The sequence below is a fragment of the Pelecanus crispus genome, chromosome 1 (assembly GCF_030463565.1).
Source record: "Pelecanus crispus isolate bPelCri1 chromosome 1, bPelCri1.pri, whole genome shotgun sequence".
Taxonomy (NCBI): domain Eukaryota; kingdom Metazoa; phylum Chordata; class Aves; order Pelecaniformes; family Pelecanidae; genus Pelecanus; species Pelecanus crispus.
This window is the reverse complement of record NC_134643.1, coordinates 58,939,054-58,952,548: the sequence shown is the minus strand read 5'-3', so window position 1 is coordinate 58,952,548 and position 13,495 is coordinate 58,939,054. Positions and strand designations below refer to the sequence as shown.

Here is a 13,495-nt window from a genome sequence, read left to right as displayed (position 1 = left end):
TACATCAACTGTCATTAATTACATGATTATGCATCATTCTTTGCCTAATCCCCTTTAATTCACACAGTCATTGAAACTAGTAACTCTTTCCAGCACTGTGTTCCAAAAGAAAATATACAAACTTTCTTAACCAGGGCTCCATTTCTCCTACCCCGAAGCCCAATCCACCTCACCCATAAGCACCCGCCCTGTTCCTCAGGGTTGCCCCTAAGGGCAACCTTCTAATTGCTTGATGCTTTGTATTGGTTGTAAACATCAGCTTGCAGTTCATTCTCCTTGCTAGTGAAACATGAAGAAATGCTGTACTGAAACTGCAAAATTAACATGTACCTTCCAAATTATCCCTTCTAGTTTCCTAAAGTCCCATACACCACTGCTATAGTGACAGGTACAAGCAGTGCAAAAAGGTATTATGAAAGACTACCATATGCAAGAAGCTTGAAGATGTAAGAGCAATTCTGTAATATATTTAAAAAATACATAATAGCACAGTCTTAACCAGGTGAGTGGATTTCAGCTCATTCACTACCACCAGCTCAGAGTCTGCTAGCTCCTCTTTTGCCTTGTTAAAATGAACATCATGAGGGCAGGCTGTGGCAACACTCTTAATAGGCCTTGTTTCCAAGATGCCTCTTCCCCACCGTGGAATGGGACACAAGCCCAGAACATCATTAGAACAGGCTTCCAGCAAAGGTGGTGCCTGGGAGCACATCACAGCAAACACGTTGCCTTGGCAAGCTACAGACCGAGCGTCCTAGTGTAAGCAGCTTCCCTCTTACCTGACACAGTGAGGGTGTTTTGATACTTGTGTCTTGGACACCTACCTCCATGACAGCCCACATACCTTACGGCTTCCTCTCACACCTGGGGAAAAAGGTCCTTTCCAACAGCCACAAAGCTATTTCATACTCACTTCCATCTTCTCCATTCTCCCACTTTGCTATTCCAGCGGTGCAACAACCTGACAATGGTTAGGCTACTGGCTGGGATCTCTTTTCCATGTACTCCTCCCAGCTGGCTATATTTCTCTGTTGTTCCTTGCACATTTTAAGCTCCTTGGGACAACCATCTTTTTATTCTCTGCCTGTACAGTTCCCAGCACTGTGAGGTACCAAACCATGAGGAAGACACTTGACACTACCATATGGCAAATTAGGGGCATTTAGAAACCTGAATTACCAATGCAATACAAACCAAACCAATCTAACGCATAATAAATTTTGAAGAGTTCCTTACTCTTCTGCCATATCCTGTTTTCTCTGCCCATGTCTTTCACTTCCACCTCATTGCTTCCATTTCAGGGGAGAGTAAAGTTAGTTGCACACTTATTCTCCCTCTCTGGAGGGCTCTCCTAAATATATCAAAGAAAAACATTTCAACACTTCTAAATTTCACTCTTGAAGTATTCCCCATCTCCAACTGACTACCTTGCTCCCCCCGGAGGTAACCTGCAATATAGCACATCCCAAACAGGACCAGGAGAACAGATAGCCAGGAAAAGCACCAAACTTTGGAAATCGGAAACATGCACACAGAAAAGCACATCTGGGTAAACACACAGGGCTTTCAGACCTGAGCTTAGTTGTACTTCAGGACAGCTGCAGGAACCTCGAATCAGCTGATACAATTCCTGTATGTGGGCTATGTGAGCTTCAGGCAGTGCTTAGGTCTGCATGAGGTCTATACCCAACAACCCCAAATGTGGAAGGCAGAGATGACACCCTCATCCTCAATGAGCTGTTATGCATTCCTGACTAGATGCCACTACAAGTTATGCACATCAGAGCAAGACAGGACCTTGTACTGCTAGGGCATTAGCTTAAACACCAACCTAGTACCAGCTTAAACTTATCTAACAGATCTTCCAAAAGCACTTTAGGAGTATTAGGGTCTGCTCTCAATGCAAGCAGGAGAAAAGAAAATAAAGCAAAGCATGTGCTATTTATATCAAGAGAACTATCCTGATAAAAACCTAGAGATGCAAAACACTGTTACTGAGATTCCTGATAAAGAAGGGGCTCCAACCTGCATGGGGACCAGTTCTGTTATAGACACCACACCAGTGTAAAGTTAGCAGGGATGTGTTCCACAGGGCCTGCATCCACAGAAAAACAGCAATGCAGTAATCTCGATCAGGAGCAGATTGCCATTCCTGTATCTTTTGGAAACAGAGGCCTTCTGTGTCTAACATTAACATGGCAGCTTCTTCCACTGAAAATAAACTCAGAACAGTAAACAGAAGGGATGTGGCACAAGTGAAAACAAAAAAACTTAATTTTTGGCTTGCATAAAGGCATGGAAAATGTTACCACCAAGGAGGAGCTATTTCTACATAAAGATAAACAAACAGAAATACATAAAACCCATTTCTGACGCAACAAAAGCGGTGTAAGAGGAGGGAAGAAATGTTCAAGCTTGGTCCCTCAGTTCCTAGGGGCACTCCTGAACACGTATTCAATCACAAAGTCTAGAAAAGGAGGAGCGGGCTGTCTGCTCTGTTGTGCTGCTGGCAACAGCGGGCTCACTTTGCCCCGGTGTCGGTAGGAAAATAACCCTGAACAACATGACTCTGAAGCTGTTCTCCGCCATCTGCAAACACAATCTGTGTTTTTAAAATAGATCTCCTCGGAGGCTAAAAGTATTTCATTTCTAAACTGCTGAGAGCGCAAAGAATGATACACAAAGCTATCCCATGAAAGAGTCTTAACAGCTAAGCCTCCTTCCGCTGTACAAGATAATGATCCAACAAAACACGCACAACCTGGATGCAAGGTTCTCTCCTGGAAAGCTACAAGGCAAGAAATTGCTCCTCCTTAAAACCTACTCCACACTTACTGTAGTTTCAAATATGCACCATGCTGATGTTTCTGTTAAGATACAACAAAACCATTTTCCACCCCCCTCTTAGCTTCTTATTCCTCCAAGAGTTTCTCCATTAAATTATCCTTATTCTGGACCCAAAAAGACCAATGCAGTCTGAATTTTCTGCATCTATTAGGACACAAGCTGGGGCTTTACACTGGTGAAAGCAGGAGCTTTGCATTTTTCAGAATGTCCCTTAGACTTACAAGGAGTACAAGAACACAGGACAAAATGGTTCAAGGTTTATTTTAGACTATTTTAATTATAAGAATGCCTAGAATTGCCAACTGGGATCAGCTCTTTCTATTGTACTAGGTATATATTGCAAATTCATAATTGATTTAAGGTCTTTTCAACCCCCAAAGGCACAGCATCACCAGCTGATCTAGCAAAAGGTAGGAAAAGGAGGAGGTAGAGAGTCAGGACAAAGTAACATAACAGTTCAAATAAACAGACAGACAAAATAAATAACAGTAAGAGTGTCACTGGTGCAGCTCAAATCAGCAATACCAATAAAAGAAAAATCAAACGCTTTTAAATTTATTACTTCTTAAATTGCTTTTGCTCTCTGGGGTGGCATCTAGTTTACCTAGCTATGAGACATGAAAAGGTCCCAACAGTACATTTTGAAGCTCTCCAGTACCATTCCCAAAACAATCTGTGAGCTAAGTATGTGCAATTTTTACTAGTGCAACTAATGTACATTTTACTATTCATGCTGGGCAAAGCTTTCTTAAGTCAGTGAAAGGCACCCCACAACATGCACTTCATACACACGCACGCATACATAACTCCAAACACACACGAGCAAAACAGTGCTCAGCAAGAAGATGAGCATTCAACAAGATTTACAAAAACACAGTGAGTGAATCTACAGTTACTGCACTTTGTATCAGCTTAATGCACAACTTCTCTCTCTGCACAACAAATTCAGATCCAAATGCAGTTCTTTGCAGTGTTATTTCTCCAGAGGCGTAAGCAGTCTGAACACCAAAGAGATTTCACCCAGTCATAATTTTCAAAACAGCTGTCAGTACAGTCAGTGAAACCAGAGAGAAGTATCGCCGGGACATAAAACCAGTAGCACCAGCATGAGCGGAACAGGACAACCACTAATCTCAGAAACAGAAGGTCAAGGAGTCAGGCACCTAGGAGGACCAAACCACAGAGCAAGGTACACACCCACTAAGCCATATTCAAGAGATGATCCAATGCCTACGTACACATAAGAGCATACTGTACACACAAACAATTTAACCTTCAACAAGGCCATGCAACTTCTTTTCGCATTTTAGGGAAATTAAACAATGAGAATGCCACAAAAATCTTCTCCACTTCCAGCTCACACAGCCCCCATCCATTTTGCTAATCCATACACAGTCATCCGAAGAGACAGCTGCTTCCCCTCCCCATGCACCCATTTAAAAACTCAGAATCAACAATAAACCCCTTTTACCCTGAGCCGTGCACTCTTCTTTCCAGGGTTTTTTTCTGCTCTATTAATTTCTGTTGTCTCGCTATACTCACACAGCCCTCCTCCCCCCATCCTCCTCCTTTTTTTTTTTTTTTTTTTTTTGTGGACTGACCCACATTGTGATAGGTCAACATCCAACATCCAGTACCTTTTTTGGAAGGGGACAGGAAAAAAGAGAAAAGGGGAGGGAGAGGAGGAGAAGGGATGTTCCCCAACCTTCCAACCGCTCCTTCAAGAGCGGGATCAAGCACACTTGGGCCACGCGCTGCGTCCCTTTCCCACATTCCCAGCAGCCCCACTCCACACAAACCAGTCAAGCCCTCTGCTCGCAGGAGAGAAACACAGAAAGACTACAAAGATGTTCCACAACTGACAGAGGAGAAAGAAACAAGGAGGTAAAGTATGTGTTGTAAACATTTGTGTCCAGCATGGCAGAGGAAGTTTGCATTTCATTTTCCAAATTCTCAAGAACAAAGTCAAATCAGAACCTACTCCACCACCACTTGCATTCATCCTTCCCCATGTCCAAGTGCCAAGACAGGAGACAACAGTTTTAAAGTTGCCACAGGGTATACAGTTATTCTAAGATGTATCAGAAGTCAAACTCTACAGCAGGATCGAAAGCCATTGAACTTCTGTTAGTCACACATGGAGGGAGTTTGTTGGGGTTCTTTTGTGGGGTTTTGTTTGGTTTGGGTTTTTTAATATCCGAGCATACTTTTCCACACAGACTATAACATACAGAATCGATCAGATCAGATCCATACTTAAATTTAGCAAGTAAATGTGTCGGAAGAAGCCAGACTTCTTATCACAAGCCTAGGCAACCGTGCAGCGATGCATATGAGGAAGATGGCACATATGACTTCCCTAGCAGTCATTCTCTATTGTAACAGTGACATGCACTGCAGAAGTAAAAACAGTGGTTCTCAACAAGGCACCTAAAGCCACTCACTATGAAGCCATTCTGTTACTGCTAAAATAACATCTGATCTGCTTATTTTTGTTTGTGGGTTGTTGCCTTTTTTTTTTTTTTTAAAAAAAAACCACCACCAAACCCTCTGGACATAAGACACATACATCTTCTTGTTCATTCCCCAAAATCACTGACTCCTAATTTCATTACTCCTGTTCAACATTGCCCCCCCCCCCACTCTTCTCCTGCCCTGTTACTCTATCAAGAAAAATAAACATCCTACAGATGCAGACTTCTAAAAGCAGAATTAGGAGCTTTGTATTCCTGGACTCCTGTGAGAGGAGAGTTCCTCCCCACACAAAAATGCCAAGCCGTAGACAGATCCACATTACAGCTTTGCTAGTTAAAGAATGAACCCAGACACAGCACTTCCCTCGCACAAAAGTTACCTCTGGAAGCTCACAGGCAGAGCATGATGCCTGGAGGAGGAAATCATTCTCACCCTTGCTGGCTAAAGCACAGCAAGTAGAGGCAGCATCAGTGGGAAAAACCTTGCCCAGTATTCTCTTCCGAAGGCTACTTACGCCACATGAGTGGCTAGAAGCTGCTCACCCTTTCCTGACTCAGCATCAAAGCAGACCATGGAGGTTTGCAGGGAAGTCATCAATACTGTTAGAAGCTGACAGATGCCAACAGCTAGTAAAACACAGTTCAAAGTGATTCCGAAATTCCCCCTCTCTATCCCAGAAGTCACCAACAGCAATGTGTTTTCTCTATACAGAAAGGGGCACACCAAACATCCACCCAAGAGGGTGTGTACTTAAAGAATGACCGAACTTCAACCCAATTTTTCCAGACACAGTAAGATTAAATTACCCAATTGGATGAAATTGCTTAAATGGGAATTTATATGAATAACTTCTACCTTAAAACTCTGTTGTAAAATCAGCGCCATCACAAAGCCATTGGAACAGGGGAAAGACAGTCTGAAGGTCTGGAGAATTTGGAGGAGGAGAGAGAGCACTCCCAGCTCCCATGGGACAATTAGCTGCAAATAGCTTCACCCACCACTAACTAGCCTTTCCTAGCAAAACTAGCAAGGAGAGAAGATGTGGTGAGCCATGAAGAGAAATCCACTCTCTTCTAATCTGCTTCCTCAGGTGACTGGCTTGTCCAGGTTCATTTTAAGTAACCTGGACAGAGGCACAGCTACTTACTTTACTGCTACCTGGGCTGTATCTCTGCTGGAGATGACCAGGCAACTGCAGGCTCCCAAGCAATCAGCTCAGCAGCATCCAATAGCATCAATGTCATGTTTCACAGCCTGGGGAGGGAACAATGGGCCAGCAAGGTCAGCTTTTAAGGTATTTACTTCATCTCATCTCCTTCTCAAAGCCTCACTGCTGCTCTAGATAACGTGTTGCAGTCATTTTCTTTGCTGAACCAGAGAGACCTTTTTTTACCTTTTTGCCACAGAGTTGATTGATGGGCAGATGTACAACATAGCCAGGCAGAGAGGAACACTTTTAGATTAGACACAAAAAATTTGAGGCTGTGACACCATCTCTCTACACTCTTGGTCACTCTCCATTATACAACATCCTCAAACAGCTGATCCTTTCAGTATCATCAGACTCCCAAGCACTGTGACTGTAAAATTCTAATAGCAGTATTCCCATCCTTTCAATCCAGACAGACTTGAAGGTGGGGAGACAAATATCCAGGTACTCTATGGGTTAAAGGACATTCAATGCTGCAGGTAGAGCATGTAAGTTATTTCCCTCTTCAGGTTTCCTGTAAATTATGCCCTTCAGGGGCTACAAAGACCTGGTCACACCCAGATACAGCACGGTTCCTGGGCAGCTTGCCTATACACTGCCTTTTCCCTGGACACGGCTTGTTCTGTTGCCTTGCCAGACATGTTACTTACACCATCACAAACAAAAACCCCATGGAGGTTGAGCTGATTTTTAAAGACCAGAGAGAACCTGGCTATAAGCAAGTACTCCAGTCCCCTGCCTCTTCCCAGAGGAGTAATACTCTGAGGTGAGACTCCTGGAAGGTGGCTGCAGCTCACTGCTTCAGCTGGCAGAATTTCACCTTCAAAACCTTCCTTGGGGATCGTTGCTCTGAAAACATGTCCAGTTGCTGTCTTCCAAAGTAGTCCATAAGTGGGGGAAGAACAAAACCCAACAAAAAACCCACAAAAACCCCAAACAAAAAAAAACTTTTCAGAAGGGCGTTTCCAGTCCAAGAGCCACCCTATTTTACAGTTATTTTGGCTAAGTATTTTAATCCATTTTATCACCACTTATCAAACCGCTTTCGGAGTCCCAAGCGTTCTGGTAGGGTGTAATGTCTTGGCAGGAAACCACTCTTCCACCACAAGAAAGCAAACCCCGAAGAGTTTGGGAAGAAGTGAGAACAGCACACAACACACACACTGCTCCAAGTGAACAGATGGGCAAGTCAGCGCACAAAACCCAAACACGACGCTATTCTCTAACACACCTCAATTTTCCAGGGCCTCGGCGAGAGCAATCAATCACAAGCTCTAAAACAGAGAAAAGCTTCTGGCCCCAGCCCTGGCTGTTCAATAACACGCAGAAGCTTTGTTATGCGGATAGCTAGCAGCAGTCATGTAGTAGGAAAGCTCTACTGTACAAAGGTTAAGTGCAGCTTCTCTCTGAGGCTGTACTATTCTCTATTCTCTTGATTCTGCAGAAAGCCCAACCTGTACATTCACCGCTGCTTTATAACCTTGGTTTCCTCAATTTTATCCTGAAAACCCTGTGAAAACTAGTCACAGTAGTGGCCCTTCAGAATCAACAAGTCTGATTTGCAACTTCATGCTTTACCTCAACCTTCAATACTTTGAACTGGGCTCTTGAAGCAGCTAGGAGCAAATAACAAACATCTCCCAGGGAATTCACTGCTCCCACCAGCCACTGCTGCAAGAGCTCAAAGATATCCTTTGAGCTGCTGGAAAATGAAACAGGCACTTCTGCTAGAAGGAGCAGGCAAGAGCTCATCTCCACTGCTGCAAACATAAGCCAATAAAACACAGACCCAAAACAGGAGGGGAGAAGGAGATGAAGGGCAAGTTCCATCACAGAGAAATTAAAAGTTTGTTGTCTTAAGTCAAAACATGATTATTAGATGTTTTAGTTAACTCAGCAGTAGAACTAGATAGAGAAAGGGGCTGACATTTTAGGGGGGAAAAAAGGTGGTTTAAAAGTTATTTTAATTATGAGTTGGGGAAAAAAACAACCCACCCTTCCTTTATCCACGAGAAGAAAAGAACTATAATCCCACAACTGCAAACTGCAAAAGCTGATTTCCCAGCCTGCTACCAGCAAACAGGCAAACAAGCTGACAGAGAACAAGGCGGATTTCTAGCTGGATTCTGTCAAATTGTTAGAAACCAGCCAGCTCAGAATGCTTTCGCTATGCCAAACCAGCTAGTCACACTGAAATTTATTTTCTGACCAGCTTGTGCATATCTAAGAATCTTCCCCTTCTAACTGCCACGTGTCCCAAGGAGATGGACAAATAGAAGTACAAAAGATGCCTGAATGATTGGGTGGCAGTCTTCCCCTTGCCCTGCACTTCCAAAACACTACTCTGAACTGATTTTAGAGACCTGAGCAGAATACAAACAAAAAAAAAAAGGTCTTCCCATACTACCAAACTGGTTAGAAACGCTGACTGCGGTAGCAATGTTTTCCCAATCATTTTACAGCAAGACTGAATCCTTTCTGCTCCAGACGCAGAGATAGCCACCTGCTGCATACATGCCACATAAGGTTTACAGCACAACCTTAACAACAATGGTATTAAGGACTTAAACTGATTCGAAGCCCATTTTCTCAGGGACAATTTTGGAAAAAAAGCCTGAAGTAGGCCTTTATGGAATACCTTCACTGTAAGAAAAGCTCTCCTAAAGCCCTATTGTTTAGTACTTAGCCAACATCCTAAAAGTGTCAGATTTATTTTTTTCCAAAACTACCACACAAATACAAACCTTTAGTATTAGAAACTTGAACGTTTCTACAGAAATCTCTGGTCCCTTTTATGCAGGCTGCTAAGCTCTTAGACTCAAGGGTAACTTCCAGCAACACAAGTTCAATGGAACAGTTAACTACTGTGTTAAAAAAAGCCAAGTCTTTGTTAGTGGGATGTATGCTTTATTACATTTTCATCGATTGTTGTCTTTTTGTTGCAGGATAGGAAATAGACATTTCTATTCATCCTGTTAGCCTTCGCTCTATTATTGATCAATGCCTTCTATTTTTCTCTTCAATGGAAGTAAACAGTCTTCTCTCTGGGGAAGCCTGTCTACGTCTTCAATAATTACTCCTGTTCAAGCTCCTTATGTGGCAAGAATGGTTTTAAACTTTCTGTAAGGAGGAACCATCTTCAGTATTTCCTCTAGATTTCCCACTCCTCCTTCTTCCACTCTTGACAGCTTCTTGGTGCTCCAGGCAGCTTTCATACAGCTGTCCCTGAAACCACTCCAGTCCCTTTCCTGGATCACAATTCATCGGAACCCAGTCACGCACACGTTCTTCCAAAGCCCTCCTTCCACTACACGCTGCAGTTGCCAAGACTGAATTAGCCCTCACAGTGCAACTGAAATTTCAAGCCACCGTCAGCCACCCAAGCAAGACTGATCGTAAGCTGCCTGTGCTACGGGAGCACACAGGCACAGTAACAGCCTCCTCACACACCTACCCCACCAGCACACAGATGGTGTCCGTCAGTCCATCCAGCCTGAACCAGAGGAGGCACAGCAAACGCCAGCCTGGTGCCCACCACCCTGCTGGGGTCTACCACGCTGCCAGCCCACCCGGGGACAAACACACCCTTGCAGAAAATGACACCCACCCAATGCCACTGAGCAGCAAGACAGCACCGGGGGGTGCGGGGGTTGCGCCGGGGCAACGCTTGTGCACACATGGGGAGATTGGGTGGGCTGCAGCAGGGAGACATTGGGGAACAGACTGTGTGGGCTGCATCTGGGGGGGGGGGGCGCACTAGGAGCTTGTGGGGAGGGTATGGAGGCCACGCGTGGGAAATGTGCGTGGTGGGGGCCGGCTGTGGGGGCCGCACAGCGGGGATGGGGGGGGCACACCGGCGGAACGTGCGCGGGCTGCACCGGGGAACGGGGAGGAGGGCTGGGGGACGGCACCGGGGGGGGGGGGGCCGCACCAGGGGGACCGTGCAGGCCACGCCGGCGAACGGGAGGAGGACGAGGGATTGGGGGGCGGGGGCGAAGGTCGCGGCCACACCTGGGCGACGCGGGAGGGGGAAGGTGAGTTTGCGGCGGCCTCACCGGGCACCCCCATTCACCTCCCCCATCCTCCCCCCCCCCCGCCGCCAGCGCGGCCCCTCAGGCCCGCCCCATGCCCCCACAGCCGCCCCCCTCGCACCCGCTCCGCGGCCAGCCTGCCCCCGCCACGTCTTACCTCCCGGCGGGCAGGGCTGGGCTGGGCTGGGCTGGGCTCGGCCCGCTGGGGTGAGGAGAGGTCGGGTCGGGTCGGGTCGGGTCGGGCCCTGCCCCGCTGCCCCGCGGGCGCCGGCACCGGCGCGGGGGCGCTGAGGGCCTCAGGAGCCCATGGCGACGCCGGGCCCACCCCGGCCCCTCCGCGCCTGCGCACAGCGCGCCGCGCCCCGCCCACTCCTCGCGCCGCGGGGCGGGGCGGCGGGAGAACAGGGTGATGTAACCGCCCGGCTCTTAAAGGGGCAGCGCCGCCGCGAAGGGGAGCGGGCGCCGCGGGGAAGGGGAGCCGAGCGCTCTGCTGCCCCAACCCGGGCCGTGCTTCCCCAAGGCGGGCACCCGGGGTTTTCGGCGCTCCGGCGGCTCTTTCCCTCCCCAGGCCGGCTAAGGGCAGGAAGGTCCCCCCAGGCAGATTTCCACCTCTACCTCGGGGCTGTTTTTCCAGAAACGCAGAGGGAAAAACACATGTACAGGTGTTGAAACCAATGCCATACCTCCGCTTGAAGCAGAGCAATGGATTTCCGAACTAAAAAAAGAAAAAAAAAACCTAAAAAAAAAACCAAAACAAAACAAAACCAAGCCCTAAAAACCTTTAATACACAAGCAAACTGCTTGCAGCAAGGACTGCATTGGCAAGAGCAGCCATAGCTCACCTATAAGTAGCACTTGGTGAGACTTTTCCTTCTTCTTTAGAGGGGCTGCTGCCCTCTTCTTTTGAAACACAAATGCACCCATGGAGCTGCCACCCTATACCTCCCAAAATGGCGGCGCATTTCCCTCCTGTCCCAAAACAGAGCTCCTATCTGAAACACAGCAAGCCCTCCGGAAGCCACCCAAGCCAGATCAAGGCTCCGCTCCCTCCGCCGCACAGCTGCGAGGCCACGCGCTCAGGGGGGCACCACGCAGAGATGGATGTTGTCTTCCCAGTAGGCAACGCTCCTCTTTCTCACAGAAAAGAAGATGCAGAAGGAAGAAAGTCCAGCTTCATTCTGATCCCTCAAAAAACACACTCAAAATGAAGGCAGGACTAACGCGGGATAGAGGCAACAACCCAATACCCCATAGCCCTGAACCACCCTCCTCTTCCCTTCCCTCCTGCTCTTCTTGTCTCATCCGAGGAGCTGGAAGCCCCACGCAGCAGGCAAACGAAGGAGCAGCTCTTCCTGCGCAGCTGGCAGAGAACAGGCTTGGAAGGAATACATGAAGTCACCGAGATCCATCACACCCGCTGGGAATAAATTTCAAGAGTTTTTACACAGCCTGCAAGAAATCGGCCTCTCGCCTGGATAATGCAGGGAAGCGTAACTATAGGAGCAGTGATTTAGAAATAAATTGGTATTAAAATTTAGTAATGTATTACCAGACAGGTCAGGCAACCAAAGGAGGAGAAACCCAAACAAACCACACCACCGCAGGCACCAAAGCAGCAGGTGCCACTTTACAGGGAGTTCAGTGTGTCTGCATCAGGCACAGCGCTGTTGACAGGTGCTCAGGGCTGCTGCTCTGACCCCTCTCCTTCCCATTCCTCCATGATTTAAAGTTTGAGGATAGAAGAAAGCAAGAAAATACAAAACCCAGCATCCACCTCTGTCGAACTCAGTGCACGCCCAAAGCCAATGGCGTCGAAAGGTCCCATCCTGCTCCTCCTGAAGGCCAGACGCATGGGACACCAGAGGCTCAAATCCAGGAACCAAGAGATTCTGAATCAGATTTCACATAGCTCTTGCTGTTCCAAGGTTGCCACTGCATAGATCAGCTCAGATTTATTTTTAGGTGCTCCAGCCCTGTGCCTTTTTTCCAGTAATTCTGATCAAACTTGTTCCTGGAACTCGGGAACAGGTTCGGCTGCAAGACAGCACTTCCTGCGTGTAAGATGTCACTCCCAGCAAGGATGCCAGGAAAGGAAGAAATGACAGATGCTGGCGTCACTTTATCATTTTCTACTTTATTACTTCAAATTAACAACCACGATAAAGCTCAAAAAAGTCCAATATTTACACAGGAAAAAAGTACAAAATCCCCCCCCAAAGTTCTTCAGGTTTTTTTTTGTTTTTTTAAATTACAAAGTAATAAAAAGTTTTGCTCTTTAATTAAAAAAAAAAAAAGAGAGACAGTAAGAGGGGTAAATAAATTAGGAAAAAAATAGGGAGGAAAAATAAAGTGTTAAATAGAAAGGATAAAAACAAACAAAACAAAGACTAACCCCACCCTCCCCGCCCTGCCAACAACCCATCGGCTCCACACTACAGTGACAGTGTGTCTGCTACAGGCCATAGGTCGCAGTGGTGATCATTGTGTTTCAAAGCCCCAAGTGCCCCAAAGCAGCTTGAGGATTCCTAAATTATATTTAAAAACAACAAAAGGGGGGGGGGAGGAGGGGAGAGGGGTGGGAGAGGGCAGGAAGGGGTTGTGCATGTACGGTGGATCTTACTCAGGGTTGCATGAGGGAAGGAGAGAGCAAGAGCCATCGCTCCAAAAGAACACCAAACTCCAGTTTCTGTGCACCCCTCTCTTCTCCTCAAGTCCCACACTCTCTCCGCAGGAATTAAAACAAGTTTTAATTAAAAAAAAATAAAATAAAATAGAAAAAACACGCACAGCCAGACGAAAAAAAGACCCCGCTGCAGGGATGGGAAGTGGCTTCTCATCTCCCTGTAATTTCAGCTCCAGCCTTCCCATCCTCCATGGGACCAGGTGCCTCTCCATAGAGATCCCTCGGCGCGTGAGGACCGCTCAGATCAGG

The 13,495-nt window shown here is 46.7% G+C and overlaps 1 protein-coding gene across 2 annotated transcripts in view; it reads right to left on the bottom strand.

Annotated features, from left to right (window-relative positions):
- TMEM184B (transmembrane protein 184B) overlaps positions 1–10,775 on the bottom strand; it is a 30,664-nt gene extending 19,889 nt beyond the window's left edge. The window contains exon 1 of one of the 2 annotated variants that reach the window (XM_075723856.1): positions 10,721–10,775. Coding sequence is in view for 1 of the 2 variants with exons in the window: in XM_075723122.1 (XP_075579237.1) it covers positions 2,026–2,031 (6 nt within the window). In the remaining variant the exon portion in view is untranslated. Of the gene's footprint in view, positions 1–2,025; positions 2,125–10,720 lie in introns of those variants that run through there. The other variant, XM_075723122.1, reaches the window with a different exon arrangement.
- Between the last annotated feature and the right edge of the window lie 2,720 nt (positions 10,776–13,495).